At 45.8% G+C, this 20,546-nt stretch overlaps 1 protein-coding gene across 1 annotated transcript in view; it reads left to right on the forward strand.

Annotated features, from left to right (window-relative positions):
- The first annotated feature begins 3,028 nt into the window (after window positions 1–3,028).
- Window positions 3,029–20,546, forward strand: part of plek (pleckstrin) — a 49,992-nt gene continuing 32,474 nt past the window's right edge. Inside the window, exon 1 of the mRNA XM_080199715.1 lies at window positions 3,029–3,098. Coding sequence (XP_080055841.1) covers window positions 3,051–3,098 — 48 coding nt within the window. The 5' untranslated portion in view covers window positions 3,029–3,050. The remainder of the gene's footprint in view (window positions 3,099–20,546) is intronic.

The following is a 20,546-nucleotide window of genomic DNA, read 5'->3' on the forward strand; positions in this document are numbered from 1 at the left end:
CCACCTCTAAGGTCTGCTCCCCACTTTAAATCTAGCTAATGCAGTGTTCTCTTTAACTCAGAGCACTTTATTCATTTATCCTTGAAGTGTTCTGAACAACCCTTTAATTTCTGTTCACTTAACTTCAATCATCTAAAACCTTCCTTCTTTCCCAGTTCCCTGGTTGTCTGGACTGTATCTTGTTTCTTAAGAAGCCTGCATCTTTGCAACTCTCGCGTCCTGTCCACCTTCTCCTGGCAGGGTTGAGAGCTGTTCACTCCTCGGTGATCTGTCTCCAACTGTTCTAGCTTCCAGTTAAACTAAGAACAAAGGAAAAGATCCCTCTCTGGGAAGTGGGCATCCTATTGCTAAGCAACACTTCTGCAGTTGTATTTATTCTTCATGTCGTTGCCCTCGCAATACATGGTAGAAACCCATTTGGCACTTCATAGAACCATAGACTCCTACAGTGCAGAAAGAGGCCCTTCAGCCCATCGAATCTGCACCGACCACAATCCCACCCAGGCCTTACCCCAACATTCCTACATATTTTACCCAGTAAACCCTCTAACCTAAGCATCTTAGGACACTAAGGGGCAATTTTAGCATGGCCAATCAACCTAGCCCGCACATCTTTGGACTGTGTGAGAAAACTGGAGCACCCGGAGGAAACCCATGCAGACACGAGGAGAATGTGCAAAGTCCACACAGACAGTGACCTGAGCCGGGAATCGAACCCATGTCCCTTAACCAACCCCCACACATACAAATATCTTTGTGCAGCATGAATCTAGCTGTAGGTTTTACTTTCCTAATAGTATGCACTGTGCAATTTTGTGTGTAACTGATAACATCAGTCACCACCCTTTCTCATTGTATAAATAAGATACTCTATTTCAGCATTAGCATTGCATTTTTTGCACACTGAATTCATTATACCACAATAATCCAGGTAGCCCCTGCTGGATTTTTGATTCATTGTAACTGATGAGATTGATGTGGGATCCACAGATTGCTTTGAATTTGGTCAGAATGCTGATGGGAAAACATGAATTACAGTCTGTCTCTGCTTCTTACAGATGCACCAGAGAAAGCGTCCTTCCCGGAAGTGTCATAGCTTGAATCTAACCAAGACCACAAGTGACTACAATGGGTTGTGAATGTAGTCCAGTCCATCACACAAACCAGCCTCCCATCCACCCACTCTGAGTACACTTCCCGCTGCCTCGGAAAAGCAGCCAGCATAATTAAGGACCCCACGCACCTTGGACCATTGGGGAAAAGATACAAAAGTCTGAGATCACGTATCAACCGACTGAAGAACAGACTCTTCCCTGCTGCCGTCAGACTTTTGAATGGAGTTACCTCATATTAAGTTGATCTTTCTCCACATCCTAGCTATGACTGTAACACTACATTCTGCACCCTCCCCTTTCTTTCTCTGCTATGTACTCTATGAACGGTATGCTTTGTCTGTATAGCGCGCAAGAAATAATACTTTTCACTATATACTAACACGTGACAACAATAAATGAAATCAAATTAAATGGAGATACCGAGGACGACATGGGCTAAAGGGGAGGCATAGCCTCGTGGTATTACTGCTAGACTATTAATCCAGAAACTCAGCTCATGTTCTGGAGACCTGGGTTCAAATCCCGTCACAGCAGATGGTGGAATTTGAATTCAATGAAAAATATCTGGAATTAAAAACTGAAGACCATGAAACCATTGTTGGAAAAACCCATCTGGTTTACTAATGTTCTTTAGGGAAGGAAATCTGCCGTCCTTACCTGGTCTGGCCTACATGTGACTCCAGAGCCACAGCAATGTGGTTGATTCGCAACTGCCCTCTGAAATGGCCGAGCGAGACACTCAATTCAAGGGCAACTAGGGATGGGCAGTAGATGTTGGCCAGACAGCGATGCCCATGTCCCACAAATGAATTAAAAAAAACACTTTGAAAGAAAACACTGGATTTGATTTATTACTGTCACATGTATTAACATACAGTATTGTTTCTTGCGCGCTATACAGACAAAGTATACCGTTCATAGAGAAGGAAAGGAGAGAGTTGCAGGCTTCTTAAGAAACAAGATACAGTCCAGACAACCAGGGAACTGGGAAAGAAGGAAGATTTTAGATGACTGAAGTTAAGTGAATAGAAACTAAGGTGTTGTTTGAAACACTTCAAGGATAAATGAATAAAGTGCTCTGAATTAAAGAGAACTCTGTATTAGCTAGATTTAAAGTGGGGAGCAGACCTTAGTGGTGGCTAAAACGTTTGATGTAATTTTAATAACAGTCTAAGAATTGAGAGTTACAGTCATAGCCGGGGTGTAGAGAAAAATTAACTTAATGTGAGGTAGGTCCATTCAAAAATCTGACAGCAGCTGGAAAGAAGCTGTTCTTTTGTCTTGATGTTCTTCTCATCTCTGTCTTCTGTTGGGGGGGGGGTCGATTATATTTAAATTGTGTTTGAACTGGTGCGTTCACAACAGAAATTGGAGAGTTTTAATTACCTCTTCTATCAGTGGCAGCATTCCGACCTGGGGGTGGGAAAGTGGTCCTCGCAAGCCTTACCTTCAAGGACCTGAGCACAGAATCTGGGCTGGCACTCCGTCCAGTGCAGTACTGAGGGTGTGCTGCACTGCCGGAGGTACCTTCTTTCAGATCAATCATTAAACGGCAGCTCCAGCAAAGCGGGACTGCTGAAACTGCATTTTTTAAGAACTATTTCAAATGCTACAAATGGACTGCAGCGTCAGAATGGCTTAGTGTCCATCACGCCAGGTTGTCTGGAGGGAATGGAGGCCACGTTTCTAACAGCCAAACTCAATGAACAAGCGATATTCATATCAGCCATCATTTCTTGAGGTTTTAACAGAGCGGAAACTGTTACTTTTTTACTGGTGATGCAATGTGTCAGTGAGGAACTAACGCCTTATAGCTTAGAAAAAAAAAAGTTGGGGGAGGGAGGGTGGGAGGCGAATTTGGTGAATATAACAGAGGCACCGAGTGACTGACATTCTCACGCTCGTCTGTAGCCTGTGAAGGCGACTAGCAACAGCATGGAGGTGGAGGCGAAAGTTATCCGGGAGGGTTATCTTGTCAAAAAGGTAGATTGATCAAGTCTTGTCTCTCGGGGCTGTAACTTCCAGATCTGTAACTTGCTTGCTTGCTCTTGGCGGGTGCTAGCAGAACCCCTGGCAATGTATATTTTGTAAGAGATTAATTAAAATTAATCCACAGTTAATCAATTCTTTTTAAAAATTGACCTGGAATCTGTCTCTATTCTATCTCTGGGCAATTGAAAGATATTTATTCTTGTGAAAGTCTGGACAATTTATTAATACATGTAACCTCTAGATATCCCTGATTATTTTCCAATGTAAATGTGAATTCTAGTTTTTACAGTTTGCTACCCTTCTCTTATTTTTGATACTAGTAAGTGGTCAAAAATTAGTTTAAGAAACTGTGCCTATGCATTTGTACTGTACGTCTTACCTAGTTCTATAATATTGATGTACCACAGTGGTTAACATTGCTGTTTCACAGCGCCAGGAACCCGGGTTCAATTCCGACCTTGGGTCACTGTGTAGAGATTGCACGTTCTCCCTGTGTCTGTGTGGGTTTCCTCTGGGTGCTCCTGTTTCCTCCCACGCTCCAAAGATGTGCAGGTTAAGGTCATGCTAAACTGTCCCTTAGTGTTCCAAGATGTGTCGGTTAGATGGATTAGCCTTGGGAAACGTGTGGGGTTACGGGGGGTAGGGTGGGGGAGAGGGGCTGGGTGAGATGCTCTGTCAGAGAGTCAGTACAGACTCGATGGGCTGGATGGCCTCCTTCTGCACTTTCGGGATTCTATAATTAAATTCATCGTCAGACATGAAACAAAACTCTTTTACATTGGGACTGTAAGTTATTGATGTGAGCCAGGCTTTTTAAACCACTGACTGTTAGCTGTTTGCAAACTTTTAAGAGCACTGTTAAGGTGGTTTCTGTGACTCTGTGTGTGTGGAGACACTGTTTATGCAGAAGGTAGATGAGGAAGGTCTAGGAGGGAATTTCCCTGTGGTGAACGGTGCATCAGGAATCAGTAACAAACTCGCCTTTTCAGGGTTTCATTTGTTTAAAACCCATCGCAATCACTTTGAGATATGGAAGCTGTAAGCAGCTGAGCTGGGCTGGACATTTTTACCGCTGTATTACATTGCTGAGGTTGTGAAGGGTTGTACAATCATTAGAGTGGCTACAGCACAGGAGAAGGCCAATCTGCCCATCTATGCTGGCCCTCTGCAGGTGCATCTGGTGCCATGCCACCATTGCTTTGTTTAATTAATTAGAAGTATGATCTTGGCCATTTGGCCCATCATGTCTGTCTGTGCTGGCTCTTTCATAGAGCTAGTCAGTTATTACCACGCTCTTTCCCCAATCATATTTTTCCCCTAATTGCAAGTAGGAGGCCTTGTGCCGCAGTGGATAGCGTCCCTGCCTCTGAGGGTGTGTAAGATCCAGGTTTAAGTCCCACCTCTAAGACTTGATGGTCAAGGAAGTTCATAATATGCCCTCACCAGTTGAGTATAAACCCTTCCAAATGAATGCCCATGGCAGGTGGTAAGAGTAGGAGGGATTCACATGATGGGAAGACATTGGAGCCCCTACAGTCACTGTCCCCAAGTTGCAGAGCACAATGTGAATGTGGACATAGCAATTTGGACTCCTAGGGGAGGCTGGTATGGATCAGACTGGTGGCAACAGCATGGGGATTCGACACTTATCTCATTGCCTTACCCATGGTGCAGTGAGTTGGAGCTGCCTTTGGACAGAGAACTCAAACTAAATTGCACTAAGATTCCCACACAGACTGGGTTTGAGTGCTGTGGGATATAACGTGAATCGTATGTGTGTGTGTGTGAGTCTGTAACTTTAATGGGCCTGACCCATTCAAAACCAATCTGCTGGCAGAGAAACTGCTTTAATCAGAGCCACTCAGATAGAGGTACTGAATGTACAGAACCAGCAAAGAAATATGAAGATCCTGCAAAATTTCTCGAAAAACCCACAGGAAATCGAGAACCGAAAGATTCTTCATTTCAAATAGAAATTCATTCTTCCTCATCGTTGCCCAAGTTTGGTCAATTCTCGTTTCATCTTTTGCAAAGGATGCAGATTAATTCATGCTTTAGCTGGATTCAGTTTAGAATTAATCTGATCGCTTATCCCTCGTCTTGTTCCAATCTGTTTTGGAAATAATGGGAGCACAAGCGTTTCCTCAGGACCTCACCATCTTTCCCAGGTACACTTAGAGTCATAGAGCTACACAGCATGGAACAGGTCCCCCGGCTCAACCGGTCCATGCCAAACATGGTGCTATTCCAGCTAGTCCCAATTGCCCACGATTGGCCCATATCCCTCTAATCCTTCCCCACCCATGTACTGATTCAAATGCCTTTTAAATGTTGCTACTGACCTTGCCTCAACCACTTTCTGTGGCAGCTCATTCCATACACCCTCTGTGTGAAGAAGTTCCCCTCAGGTCCCTTTTAAATCTTTCCCCTCTCACTTTAAACCTATGTCCTCTAATTTTCAACTCCCCTTCCCTGGGACAAAGACTACGTGCGTTCATCCTATCGATGCCCCTCATGATTTTATACGCTCAATAAGGTTACCCCCCTCACTCTCCTACATTCCAAGCAATAAAGTCTTAGCCTGGCCTCTCCCTATAACACTTTGAAGACATGCAAACCTTTTTGGACCCATGCAGTTGACAGTGTGACTTTACTCCTGATGAGGTTTGGAGAAGCTGATTGGAAGTTCTCAAAAAGTCACTTGTAGTAGATCCCTGGTTTTGATGACCCAACCAGCTCATGGGTGAACCTATAAGCCATATCCACACAAACCATGGATGATTTATCATAGAATCCCTACTGTGCAGAGGGAGGCCATTCAGCCCATACAGTCCTGCGCCAACAACAATCCCACTCAGATCCTATCCCCGTAACCAAACATATCTTCCATGCCAGTCCCCCGACGCTAAGGGGCAATTTAGCATGGCCAATCCACCTAACCGGCACATCTTTGGACTGTGGGAGGAGACCGGAGCATCTGGAGGAAACTCAGGCAGACACGGGGAGAATGTGCAAACTTCTCCCCGTGTCAAGGACAGTGACCCAAGGCTGGAAGTGAACCCGGGTCCCTGGCGCTGTGAGGCAGCAGTGCTAACCACTGTGCCGCCTCAAAGGTACTTTAATGGACAAGTGGAAAGTTAAAACCTCTCTAGCGAGGGAGTGTGGTCACCCAGAACAAATAGCCATTCAATTCTGGATTCGCAATGGAAGTACCGCAGCGATACACTCTTCTTACACAATTATCTGACTTAACCACCTGAATGTAAAATTCGAAGGTTACACCAGCCAAACAATAGATGGAGATGGGAAAAAGGCTGGTTTGGATGACCAGGTTCTACTATATGAGAAAAGCTTGCCTTGAGTGCGTTTTCAGTCCACCAGACGCTGGTTCCTAAACACAACAGAGAGAATTTTATTCCCACACAGCTGGTTTTGGGAAAGTTATGACGTTGACAAGGAGAATTCCTTGCTTGGCAGTAATGAATGGCAGCTTCCCATGAATGGTGGGAAGTGACTTCACCATGGCCCTCCTATCTCTGTGGCCAGCACACTCTTCCACTGTGTCTACTAACGGGATGGAAAACCCACCTTGCTCGGGGGACAAACCCCTTTTCAACACTTAGGTTTCCATTTTAGGGCAGAGCTAATGCCCAGACTGGTTCAACCGACAGCCCAGCCTGAGATGTCTCAGCCTCAATGTCGATGTCTCAGTTACTGCAAGCAGCATCTTTCTATCTGCTGTGCCTAATCCCTTCCTCATTTTAAATCTCGTTATCAAACTGCCCCTTCATCTCCTCCGTCTAAATGAGAACTGCTTCATTTTTACAAGGTTCTCTTATTTGTCGTTCTACATCCTAGCTCACAGCTGCCACAAATTTATTGCCTTCCCACAGCGTGGAGCCCACATTGCCCAGAGAATGTGGTTATTTGGGTTTTATATGAGGCAGCACAGTGGAAGGTCACTTCAGTTTTTTCGATCCTTTACCAGAAATGTCAATTCTGCCTTCTTCCTGTTCCCTTTTGCCACCTCCAGACTCACCTATGTCAATCTCTCCTCGCTGATGTCCCCTCTCTGTGTATACTTCAACTCTTTCAAATGCCAGCGTCCAAGCCTCTGCTCAAATATCTTTGATGTTTTGACCCAGATTGGCTCTTCAAAACCTCTAATCCAAAATTCTTGTGTTTAAATCCCCTCTTCCCTCAGCCCACCGCATCCTCGTCATCTCCCCCAGGCCCCGAAGTTCTCCCCGCCACCCCTGAACTATTTACTCATAGAATCCCTACAGTGCAGAAAGAGGCCATTCGACCCCTCGAGTCTGCACCTTCCACAATCCCACCCAGGCCCCACATACTTACCCTGCTAATCCCCCGATTCTCGGGTCATTTTAGCCAATCCACCTAACCTGCACAACTTTGGAAAGCGGGAGGAATTTGGAGGAAACTCACGCAGACACGGGGAGAAGGTGCAAACTCCACACAGACCGTGACCCAAGCCGGAAACTGAACCCATGCCTCTGGCGCTGTGAGGCAGCAGTGCTAACCACTGTGCCACCGTGCCGCCCCACTCCTCTGACTCTTGTTGCATTCGCATCTCACCCCTTATTTGTCCGCCACTGGGCAGTTGCAGTTTTGCCTGTCTGGTCACAATACTCCGAAATTCCTTATCTGATTTCCTCCACTTCTCAACCACACTCTCTCAGTGGTTAGCACTGCTGACTCGCAGCATCAGGGACCCAGGTTCAATTCCGGGCTCGGGTCACTGCCTGTGCGGAGTCTGCGCATTCTCCCGGTGTCTGCATGGGTTTCCTCTGGGCGCTCTGGTTTCCTCCCACTGTCTGAAAGACATGCTGATTAGGTGGATTGGCCGTGCTACATTCTCCCTCAGTGTACCCGAACAGGTGCCGGAGTGTGGCAACTAGAGGATTCTCATAGCAATTTAATGCAGTATAAGCCTATTTGTGATACCTAAAAATAAATGAAAACTTAAACTCCTTTAAGTGTTTTTTAAAGCCCCGGGGTGTTCTTGGCCTCCCTTCCTCATTCCTCCTTTGCTTTGGTCTGATGATGTTGAAGGCGCTCTTTGAATGCAAGTTGCTGTGGATGTTGCTGTCAAAAGATTTTTTCTCATGCCTACAAAAATCCTGAGACGCGGTTCAGTCAACGCTCCCCGACTTCCATGGTCTAGGCACACCAACACAAGCGAAACACCTGCTTGCTGTGCGTGGTGCTATTGGCGAAACACAAAGCAGCGACTATTTCCGAAGGCGCTACACAATTAAAACACCCAGAGTAACTTTTAACCTTCAGCTTCCTGTCAGCATTTCGCATCAGCAGTCTGATTCGGAGCTTAGATGGTTATTTCCTGCTCTTACTGATGTGGCTTTTGTGTGGCTGAACGAGGGGCCACAGTTAAAGACTGCAGTGGTGAATAAACTAATTATAAATATCAATTTATAAATGTAGAAATGCGTATTGTAAGTGACCCTCTGTTGAGGTTCAGACACGTCAAATGTTCTTAGTTCCATTGTTCAAATCCACCCAAATAGAAAGCTGTTAACTTTAGCTGCAGGCTTCCTTTTAAATGCACCACTTGATTGAAATGGTCACGGTGAACACAGGTTCTATCTGTAATGTGTTCCCGCGGGAGAACACATTGAATATTGAGCTCAGGTTTACCAGCAGTTGTGGTATTCTTTCGTGGAAGATGGGCATCGCTGGCTGGGCCAGCATTTGTTGCCTATCCCTAATTGACCCTAGAACTGAATAGCTTGCTGGACTATTTCGGAGGGCAGTTAAGAGTAGCCACATTTATGCAGGTCTGGATTCACATGTAAGCCAGACTGGATGAGAGGGGAGAGATACAAACGGGTTCAGGGGGGCAATGTTCTCACACAGGGAGTGTCTGGAACAAGCTGCCAGAGGTAGTAGTAGAGGTGGGTACAATTTTGTCTTTTAACAAGCGTTTAGACAGTTAAATGGGTAGGACGGTTATAGAGGGATATGGACCAAACTAGCTTAGTGATTAAAATAAAGAAGTGGCACGTACAAGTAGGGCTGAGGACCCTGTTTCCATGCTATAAATCTCTATGATTCTAGGTAAGGACGGAAGATTTCAAGAAGAAATTAAACAGAGCTCTTGGGGCTAAAGGGATCAAAGGACATGGGTGGGGAGGCAGGATCAGGATATTTTTATTCATTCATGGGACATGAGTGTTTCTGTCTGGCCAGCATTTATTGCCCATCTTAGTCATCTTTGGAGGGCAGTTGAGAGCCAATCACATTGCTGGGGCTCTGGAGTCACATGTAGGCCAGACCAGGTAAGGACAGCAGATTTCCTTCTCTAAAGGACATTATGAACCAGATGGGTTTTTTCCCCAACAATCAACAATGTTTTCATGGTCATCAGTGGATTCTTAGTTCCAGCTTTTTTTAAATTGAATTCAAATTCCACCATCTGCCGTGGTGGGATTCGAACCTGGGTCCTCTAGAACAGTAGCTGAGTTTCTGGATTAATAGTCCAGTGATAATACCACGAGGCCGTCGCCTCACTCTGACGTTGAATGTGACGATCAGCCATGATTAAAATGAATGACAGAGCAGGCTCGAAGGGCCAATGGCCTACTCCTGCTTCTAGTTTTTACGTTTCTACTTCCTTCCCTAAAAGGTGAGTCAGAATGGGCTTTTATAACAGTTGGTGAAAGCTTCCCAGTTACCACGACTCGCTTTCAATTCCAGATTTAGTAATAGAATTTAATCTCCGTCCACTGGCATGGTCAGATTTGAACCTGTGTCCCAGGAAATTAGCCTGGGCCTTTTGAGATTACTAGTTATGTGGCATTGTCACCACACTAGCATTCATACGCTACAATGACCACATGCAGATCAGACAAAAGTTGCAACACCCCTAATTCTTTGACAGGAAGTGACCACAAAGCATTGGTTTCTCACAGTGTTGAAATAGAATTGGCCTTTCCTGTGTAGTTATGGTATGGAGACAAAGTGGTCAATGTACAAAGCCCTCTGTGAAGTGTCGAGTGACCTAAACAGTGGCCCTGGAAAAGATAACAAAAAATAGTAAATTATTTCCTGGGGTCAGGAGGAGAAACCATAGCGGATTTCATTTCCAAGGTTAATTTGTAGCAATCCTCTCCATGTCCTGATTGGGATTGTAAGTCTCACGACACCAGGTTAACGTTACACAGGTTTATTTGGAACCACGAGCTTTCGGAGCATTGCTCCTTCATCAACTCACCTGAGCAGCGCTCCAAAATCTCGTGATTCCAAATAAACCTGTTAGACTTTAACTTGGTGTTGTGAGACTTCTTACTGTGCCCAGCTCAGCCCAACGCCGTCATCTCCACATCCTGATCGGGATTAACACAGTAATCGGCACGTGCGCAATGGACTTCCTTCTGTGCTATGATTGAGTCCTCATCGGCTACACAAGACCTATGACACATTAGCAATGAAGAATTGTGATGGAAATGAAATATCTTTTTCCTTCCTGGGGGCTGATGGAAAAATGTGGGTCAGAGGATAATGTCCAACATGGTCTGACACTAAACCACGCAGGCCTGATAGGTCATAGGTCCAACCCTTGAGTCATTTGCAAGTGACTTCACGTCAGGAATGCACTGAATGGGATATGTCACAAGCCCACTTTTAACTTCTGCTGTGAAGCACATACCCACGTTTCAATGACTAAATACCAATTTTTCTGGAAAGGGTGGCATGGTTGAGTTAGGAAACTTCCTGACTCAGATGACATGTCTCCTTAGGGTTATATTGGTTTTGAAGAGATTACATCTCGAGCACCATGTTCAATAGGGGAGGTGACGGCCTAGTGGTATTATCGCCAGACTATTAATCCAGAAACTCAGCCAATGTTCTGGGGACCCGGGTTCGAATCCCGACGGTGGAACCTAAATTCAATAAAAAGTATCTGGAATTAAGAATCTCCTGATTCTTAGATACATACGGATTTTCACTCCTGATCTCATGGGACTTTGTTGAAAACAAAAGCACGCTGTCACTATGAGGGTCTGTGTGGTGAAGATGCCGGCGAAAAGAGTGCCTTGATCAGAGTCAAAAAGCAACCTTTCGTCTCCCCTTCCATGGAGGTACCAAGGCCCCCCCCCCCACTACCCCAACACCCCCCCACAAACAGTCATCGCTAGTTACTCCCTCTCCCCCCACCCCCAATTATCACCAGAATTTCCCCCTCATCCTGCCATCATCCCCAGCATCTCCCTCTCCCGCCCCCCCATCAGCTAATCATTCCTGATTTTAGTAAATATTGATTCAGGATTGCCGGCTGTGTGTTCTGTACACTGGATTCAAGGCGTTGTTTTCCACAGAGCAGAGAGAGAGCTCAGAGGAGATTTATTGAAGGTGTTTAGACTTCTGAAGCATTTTGGTGTTTTAGGATTTGGAGCGCACTGTCTGTTAACAGTAATGTTTATTTATTATCACAAATAAGGTTTACATTGACACTGCCATGAAGTTACTGTGAAACTCCCCGGAGTCACCACACTTTGGCACCCGTTTGGGTCAATGCACCTAACCAGCGTGTCTTTCACACTGTGGGAGGAAATCAGAGTACTTGGAGGAAACCCATGCAGACGACATGCAAACTCCACACAGACAGTGACCCAAGCCGGGAATCGAACCTGGGTTTCTAGAGCTGTGAGGCAGCAGTGCTAACCACTGTGACACCATGGGTGGCAGATACATATTCAAAGGAGGATTTGATAAAAGCTCACCGACAAATGAATTATGGGGAAAGCCAGAGAGGAGTGGTACTAACTGGGTCTTGGCTCTTTGAAAGAGCCAACACAGACACGATGGGCTGAATGACCCAGAATCATAGAACCCGACAGTGCAGAAAGAGGCCCTTCAGCCCATCGAGTCTGCACCGAACACAATCCCACCCTGGCCCTACCCCCATATATTATACCCACTAATCCCTCTAACCTACACATCCCAGGACACTAAGGGGCAATTTCTTAGCATGGCCAATCAACCTAACCCACACATCTTTGGACTGTGGGAGGAAACTGGAGTATCCAGAGGAAACCCACGCAGACACGAGGAGAATGTGCAAACTCCACACAGACAGTGACCTGAGCCAGGAATCGAACCCAGGACCCTGGAGCTGTGAAGCAGCAGTGTTAACCCACTGTGCCACCGTGCTGCCCTTCTGCATTGTACCATTCTGCGAAACCATTCAGATTTTGAATGTGAAGGGCTAGCATGTCACCTGTTGCTGCCCATTGTGTTAATTCACACCCAACACCCCTGTTCATATCTCAGTCGTGTTGGTATTTCTCACTGTTGCTTTGAACTTTGCCTTCTTTCTTGTTGCTAAGCAACCATCCTGTCCTTCCGTGGATCCTGACTTCTCCCTACATGGCCATCTGTTGCATTTGTTACTCTCATTGCTCCCTTCAGCTGTCAACCTCATCCGCTTTTTAAGATGATGTTTTGGTAGCAAAGAGAGACCTTTTGGCTTGATCTCTTATTGTCACATGTGTTGGGATAGAGTAAAAAGTATTGTTCCTACAGACAAGGCATACCATTCATAGAGTATGTGGGGAAGAAGGAAAGGAGATGGTGCAGAATATAGCGTTATAGTCATAGCTAGGGTGTAGAGAAAGATTGTATTAGAAGATAGTGTATTAATAGCTGATGTTTGGACAGTGGCACCAGGGAACACATCATGAATAAAATCTTTGAGCACTTATGACCCAATAGACCGATTGATATGATTCTTTGACCGTTGTTTAGCTTGTTACTTCCTCCCTGTGACTCTTACTGGAACAGGAACTAGACACGCTAGTGCACAGCACATGTTTCATTATAGTGCCCAATTCTGTGGAACTTCATTGCCAAAGGAGGTGTCAGGAGACTAGGTGCGATTCAGCTGACCTCAGGAGGACTGAGGGGCAGTGGTCCGTTCTGCTGGAATGTCCTCATGTTGGGGAGAAGGGGAGGGGCAGTGGTTGGGAATGGAGCAGCAGTTGGCGGGTGGGGCAGTGGTTGGGGAGTGGGGCAGTGGTTGGGAGTGGGGCAGTGGTTGGGGGTGGGGCAGTGGTTGGGGGTGGGGCAGTGGTTGGGGGTGGGGCAGTGGTTGGGGGGTGGGGCAGTGGTTGGGGGTGGGGCAGTGGTTGGGGGTGGGGCAGTGGTTGGGGGCGGGGCAGTGGTTGGGGTGAAAATCCCCCAGTCACCACACTCCGGCACCTGTTTGGGTAACACTGAGGGAGAATTTAGCCTGGCCAATGCACCCTAACCAGCACGTCTTTCAGACTGTGGGAGGAAACTGGAGCGCCCAGAGGAAACCCACGCAGACACGGGGAGAATGTGCGGACTCCGCGCAGACAGTGACCCCTGCCGGGAATCGAACCTGGATCCCTGAGCACTACGAGGCAGCAGTGCTAACCACGGTGCCGCCTTACGTGGCCAAACATTTGCCCGAGGTTTCTGCCAGTTTTCTGTAAAATGAGAGAATGGGAAGAATTTCACTGGGGATGCTGAGAGTTGCGGATTGTAAATAAAGCATTGGGTTGGAAGTGTTGAATTTTGTGGTTATGGATTGCTGACTGCTGTGGGCAGGGTGAGTTTATCCCTCGCATTCAAATGATAGTCCTCAGACCAGGTGGCATGGTGGTTAGCACTGCTGTCTCACAGCACCAGGGACCCGGGTACAATTCCCGGCTTGGGTCACTGTCCGTGCAGAGTCTGCACATTATCCCCATGTCTGCATGGGTTTCCTCCGGGCACTCCAGTTTCCTCCCACAGTCTGAAAGACGTGCCAGTTAGTTGCATTGACCCAAACAGGCGCTGGAGTGTGGCAACTAGGGGAATTTCACAGTAACTTCATTGCAGTGTTAATGTAAGCCTTACTGGTGACTAATAACTAAACTTTTTAAGATTCAAAAGCAGATGTTAACTCATTTAAGCTGAAGTATTAATACCGCTGCTGTTTAGGAATTTGAACCCCAAAGAATGGTCTGTTAGACAAGATGCAGGAGACACACCCCTGGTTTACCCTCTGAAAGGAAACAGTAAATAGGACGGCAGGCAAAGTTTTCAGAATGATTAATACTGTTCAGAATGCTCAATCTTCCTGTGAGCTGCTTAGGGAGAGGAAAATACTGCACCGGACCCCATTGTGATTAGGCTATTGGTCACTTTTAGGGACAGGGCAAAGGCCATTCAGCCCATCTAACACTCCTGATTCCGAGCACAGAGAAAGTGAAAAGAACATTTCAGAAATGGTTCTTTGTTTTGCTAAGAGAGAAAATCAACGGAGATCCATCTGCCTTTGGATATTTTTGGATAACTTGTTCCATAAAACATGGTTGCTATGGGAATGAAGGAGATTGAGTTTCTTCATTCTGCGATGTGTCAGGAAAACACCAGCACAAAAATCTCTCACAATAATCTCTCCCTCGATGTCAACAAAATGAAGGAGATGGTCTTCGACTTCAGGAAGCGCAGTGAGGATGTGCCCCTGTCTATTTCAGCAGGGACGAAATCGAGAGCTTCAGGTTCCTCAGTGTACAGATCACCAGCAGCCTGTCCTGACCCCTCCATGCTGACGCTATAGTTAAGAAAACCCACCAACACCTCTACTTTCATAGGAGGCTAAGGAAATTCAGCATGTCCACTACAATTCTCACCAATTTTTACAGATGCACCATAGAAAGCATTCTTTCTGGTTGTATCACAGCTTGGGATGGGCTCCTGCTCTGCCCAAGATCGCAAGAAACCACAAAGAGTTGTGAACATAGACCAGCCCATTACGCAAACCAGCCTCCCATCCATTGACTCTGTCTACACTTCCCGTTGCCTCAGGAAAGTAGCCAGCATAATCAAGGACCCCACACACCCCAGACATACTCTGTCCCATCTTCTTCCATCAGGAAAAAGATGCAAAAGTCTGAGGTCACATACCAGCTGATTCAAGAACAGCTTTTTCCCTGTTGCCATCAGATTTTTGAATGGACCTGCATTATATGAAGTTGATCTTTCTCTACATCCTAGCCAAGACTGTAACACTGTATTCTGTACACTCTCCTTTCCTTCTCCCCTATGTACTCTATGAACAGAGTGCTTTGTTTGTATAGTGCGCAAGGAACAATACTTTTCACTGTATCCAGTGACAATAATAAATCAAATCAAAAAAGTAACATTTGTATACATTCCTACTTATAAATTGTATGTTTCCTGTAAACACTGGGAATTAGTGTATAGTTTATTGTCTTGGCACGCTGAAACATATTTTTAAAAAATCTTTAATCCTTTCCCAGACAAGGCCAAAATTCCTACTTTAAATCCTCAGTTGCTTTGAAAAATCAAGTTCTATTTCTTTACGGATTAAAAGGTCTTGGACAAATCTGACACAGTTGAAATCAACGTTTAAGCAGCTAACTGCAGTAAAAATGAGTACAGCTCCATGTGTATGAAAAGCTTTACAATTCAGCCTCACCTTTTATTGGTCATGAATGTCACTCCCGACATCTCAGTGATGACAGTTCTGCCTCCTGTTTTTAGAACAAAGTTTTGGGATGATGGAAAATAGGAGCAGGAGGAGGCCATTCTGCCCTGGGAGGTTCCTCCGCCATTCGTTATGATTATGGCTGAGTATCCAATTCAATAGCCTGATCCTGCTTCCCCACCACCCCATATCCCTTTATCCCCTCCGCCTCAAGTGCTGTATCTAACTCCTTTTTGAAAACATACGTTTTGGCTTTCTGTGGTAGTGAATTCCACAGGCTAACTACTCTCTGGGTGGAGAAATTTCTCCTCATCTCAGCCCTAAACTGTTTATCCTGTGCCCTCAGACTGTGTTCCCTGGTTCTGGACACCCCCACTATCAGGAACATCCTTCTTGCAGCTACTTTGCCTAGTCCTAGTTGTAGGTTTCCATGAGATTTCCCCTTCACTGTTCTGAACTCCAGTGAATACAATCCTAACCGCTTTGTAGGTCTCTAGTCACTCTCACTGATCCCCAATGATTCATCGTGGTGTGACTAAAAGTTGTGTCGCAATATTCCTGAATTTGTCATTGCTCGGTTCATTTGCGGTCTACACAAACATCATTTCCTTCAGGCCACTGACCCCTTATTGTGAACGGTGCTGAACATTGTGCAATCATCAGTGAACACCCCCACTTCTGACCTTATGATGGAGGGAAGGTCATTGATGAAGCAGCTGAAGATGGTTGGGCCTCGGACACTGGACCCTGAGGAACTCCTGCAGTAATGCCCTGGGACTGGGTCGATTGTTCTTCAACCACCTCAACCATCTTCCTTCATGCTGGGCATTAATTTAACAGTGATTTGATTTGATTTGATTCATTATTGTCACATGTAATAGTGAAAAATATTGTTTTTTGCGCACTATACAGACAAAGCATACCGTTCATAGAGAAGGGAAGGAAAGAGTGCAGAATGTGGTGTTGCAGTCACAGCTAGGGAGTAGAGAAAGATCAGCTCAGTGCGAGGTAGGTCCATTCAAAAGTCTGATGGCAGAAGGGAAGAAGCTGTTCTTGAGTCAGTTGGTACGTGATCTCAGACTTTTGTGTCTTTTCCCGAAGGAAGAAGGTGGAAGGGAGAATGTCCGGGGTGTGTGGGGTCCTTAATTATGCTGGCTGCTTTTCCCGAGGCAGTGGGAAGTGTCAGTGGTTGGGAGGCTGGTTTGCATTATGGACTGGGCCTTGTTCACGGCCTTTTGTAGTCCCTTGTGGTCTTGGGCAGAGCAGGAACCACACCAAGCTCTGATACAACCAGGAAGAATGTTCTACATGGTGCATCTGTAAAAGTTGAAGTTTTCCCCCTGATTCCTATCGATCCCAGTTTTGCTCGGGCTCCTTGATGCCTCATTTGATCAAATGTGGCCTTGATGTTGAGGGCTGTCACTCCCACCTCACCTCTGGAATTCAGTATTTTGTCCATGTTTGAACCAAGGCTGTAATAAGGTCAGGAACTGAGTGAGCCTGATGGAACCCAAACTGAGCGACAGCGAGCAGGTTATTACTGAGCGACAGTGAGCAGGTTATTACTGAGCAACAGTGAGCAGTTTATTACTGAGAGACAGTGAGCAGGTTATTACTGAGTGACAGTGAGCAGGTTATTACTGAGCGACAGTGAGCAGGTTATTACTGAGCAACAGTGAGCAGTTTATTACTGAGAGACAGTGAGCAGGTTATTACTGAGCGACAGTGAGCAGGTTATTACTGAGCGACAGTGAGCAGGTTATTACTGAGCAACAGTGAGCAGTTTATTACTGAGCGACAGCGAGCAGGTTATTACTGAGCGACAGTGAGCAGGTTATTACTGAGCAACAGTGAGCAGGTTATTACTGAGTGACAGTGAGCAGGTTATTACTGAGCAACAGTGAGCAGTTTATTACTGAGAGACAGTGAGCAGGTTATTACTGAGCGACAGTGAGCAGGTTATTACTGAGTGACAGTGAGCAGGTTATTACTGAGTGACAGTGAGCAGGTTATTACTGAGTGACAGTGAGCAGGTTATTACTGAGCAACAGTGAGCAGTTTATTACTGAGAGACAGCGAGCAGGTTATTACTGAGTGACAGTGAGCAGGTTATTACTGAGCAACAGTGAGCAGGTTATTACTGAGTGACAGTGAGCAGGTTATTACTGAGAGACAGTGAGCAGGTTATTACTGAGCGACAGTGAGCAGGTTATTACTGAGTGACACTGAGCAGGTTATTACTGAGTGACAGTGAGCAGGTTATTACTGAGAGACAGTGAGCAGGTTATTACTGAGTGACTGAGCAGGTTATTACTGAGAGACAGTGAGCAGGTTATTACTGAGTGACAGTGAGCAGGTTATTGCTGAGTGACTGAGCAGGTTATTACTGAGCGACAGTGAGCAGGTTATTACTGAGTGACAGTGAGCAGGTTATTACTGAGCGACACTGAGCAGGTTATTACTGAGTGACTGAGCAGGTTATTACTGAGAGACAGTGAGCAGGTTATTACTGAGCAACAGTGAGCAGGTTATTACTGAGTGACTGAGCAGGTTATTACTGAGAGACAGTGAGCAGGTTATTACTGAGTGACAGTGAGCAGGTTATTGCTGAGTGACTGAGCAGGTTATTACTGAGCGACAGTGAGCAGGTTATTACTGAGTGACAGTGAGCAGGTTATTACTGAGCGACACTGAGCAGGTTATTACTGAGTGACAGTGAGCAGGTTATTACTGAGTGACAGTGAGCAGGTTATTACTGAGTGACTGAGCAGGTTATTACTGAGTGACAGTGAGCAGGTTATTACTGAGAGACAGTGAGCAGGTTATTACTGAGCGACAGTGAGCAGGTTATTACTGAGTGACTGAGCAGGTTATTACTGAGTGACAGTGAGCAGGTTATTACTGAGTGACTGAGCAGGTTATTACTGAGCGACGGTGAGCAGGTTATTACTGAGCGACAGTGAGCAGGTTATTACTGAGCGACAGTGAGCAGGTTATTACTGAGCGACAGTGAGCAGGTTATTGCTGAGTGACTGAGCAGGTTATTACTGAGCGACAGTGAGCAGGTTATTACTGAGAGACAGCGAGCAGGTTATTGCTGAGTGACTGAGCAGGTTATTACTGAGCGACAGTGAGCAGGTTATTACTGAGTGACTGAATAGGTTATTACTGAGTGACAGTGAGCAGGTTATTACTGAGTGACTGAGCAGGTTATTACTGAGTGACAGTGAGCAGGTTATTACTGAGCGACAGTGAGCAGGTTATTACTGAGTGACTGAGCAGGTTATTGCTGAGCGACAGTGAGCAGGTTATTGCTGAGTGACTGAGCGGGTTATTACTGAGCGACAGTGAGCAGGTTATTACTGAGTGACTGAATAGGTTATTACTGAGTGACAGTGAGCAGGTTATTACTGAGTGACTGAGCAGGTTATTACTGAGTGACAGTGAGCAGGTTATTACTGAGCGACAGTGAGCAGGTTATTACTGAGCGACAGTGAGCAGGTTATTACTGAGTGACTGAATAGGTTATTGCTGAGTGACTGAGCAGGTTATTACTGAGCGACAGTGAGCAGGTTATTACTGAGCGACAGTGAGCAGGTTATTACTGAGCGACAGTGAGCAGGTTATTACTGAGCGACAGTGAGCAGGTTATTACTGAGCGACAGTGAGCAGGTTATTACTGAGCGACAGTGAGCAGGGTATTACTGAGCGAGTGCTGTTTGATTGCGCTGTTGATGACGCTGTCCATCATTTTGCTGATGATGACTGATAGGGCAATAATTGGCCCAGTTGGAATTGTCCTGCTTTTGATATCCAAGGCACACATAGGGGGATTTTTCACATTGTCGGGTAAATGCCAGCGTTACAGCTGTACTGGAACAGCTTGGCTAGGGACACAGCAAATTCTAGAGTTTATTTATGTATTAGTCACAAGTAAGGCTTATATTAACACTGCAATGAAGTTACTGTGAACTTCCCCTAAGCGCCACATTCCAGCGCCTGTTCGGGTCAATGCATCTAACCGGCGTGTCTTTCTGACTGTGGGAGGAAGCCGGAGCACCCGGAGGAGACCCATGGAGACATGGGGAGAATGTGCAGATTCCACACACACACACACACACACACACACACACACACACACACACACACACACACAGTAAGCTGGGAATCAAACCCGGGTCCCTGGCATTGTGAAGCCGCCAACCACTGTGCCACCGTGCCACTCCAGAACACAAATCTTCAGTACTATTGCTGGAATATTGTCAGGAATATTGCCTTTCCCGTATCCAACGCTTTCAGCTATTTCTGTCAAAGCAGTTTCACCTGTGCCCGTCACCGTCCTGTCTCCAAATAGGGCAAGAAAGAGACCAGAACCATCTCTGCAATGTTTAATTGGCATTCACAAGTGCCTCATTAGCGGAGTCAGAATTGATGCTGTCTCTTTGGTGTTTGTGGTCTAATTCTTTGTTCCTTGCGACTATCAGATGAGAAAGCAGTAACGCTGAATTTGGCTATCTCCGTATCTGAATGTTCCATCTCAGAAAACAACAGTTATTTTACAACTTCCTCCTTTTCTCTCAATTTTTGAAAGAACCTGGAGCTGTCAGGTCGAGTGAAAACGAGCTGCCTTGCAGTCCTTTTTCTCGACATGACTTCTGCATTTTATTTATAATCTTGCCTTCAGCTCACCACACTCAGCTAACTTTCCAAAAAAAAAAATCCCTCAGAGGTTTCAGCTCAGGGAAGCTAATCTAAAGTTTGTGCAGAAATAACCGTCACAACGCGGAAGGTGGCCATTTGGCCCATCATGTCTGCACTGGCTTCCTCAATGAGCAGCTCACTTAGTTCCATTCTCCCGCCTTCTCCGCATAATCCAGCCCATTCTTCCTTTTCAGATAACAGCCTAGTTCCTTTTTGAAAGCCTTGATTGAAACTACCTC

The sequence above is a fragment of the Carcharhinus amblyrhynchos genome, chromosome 12 (assembly GCF_965287045.1).
Source record: "Carcharhinus amblyrhynchos chromosome 12, sCarAmb.v2.hapA, whole genome shotgun sequence".
Lineage (NCBI taxonomy): Eukaryota > Metazoa > Chordata > Chondrichthyes > Carcharhiniformes > Carcharhinidae > Carcharhinus > Carcharhinus amblyrhynchos.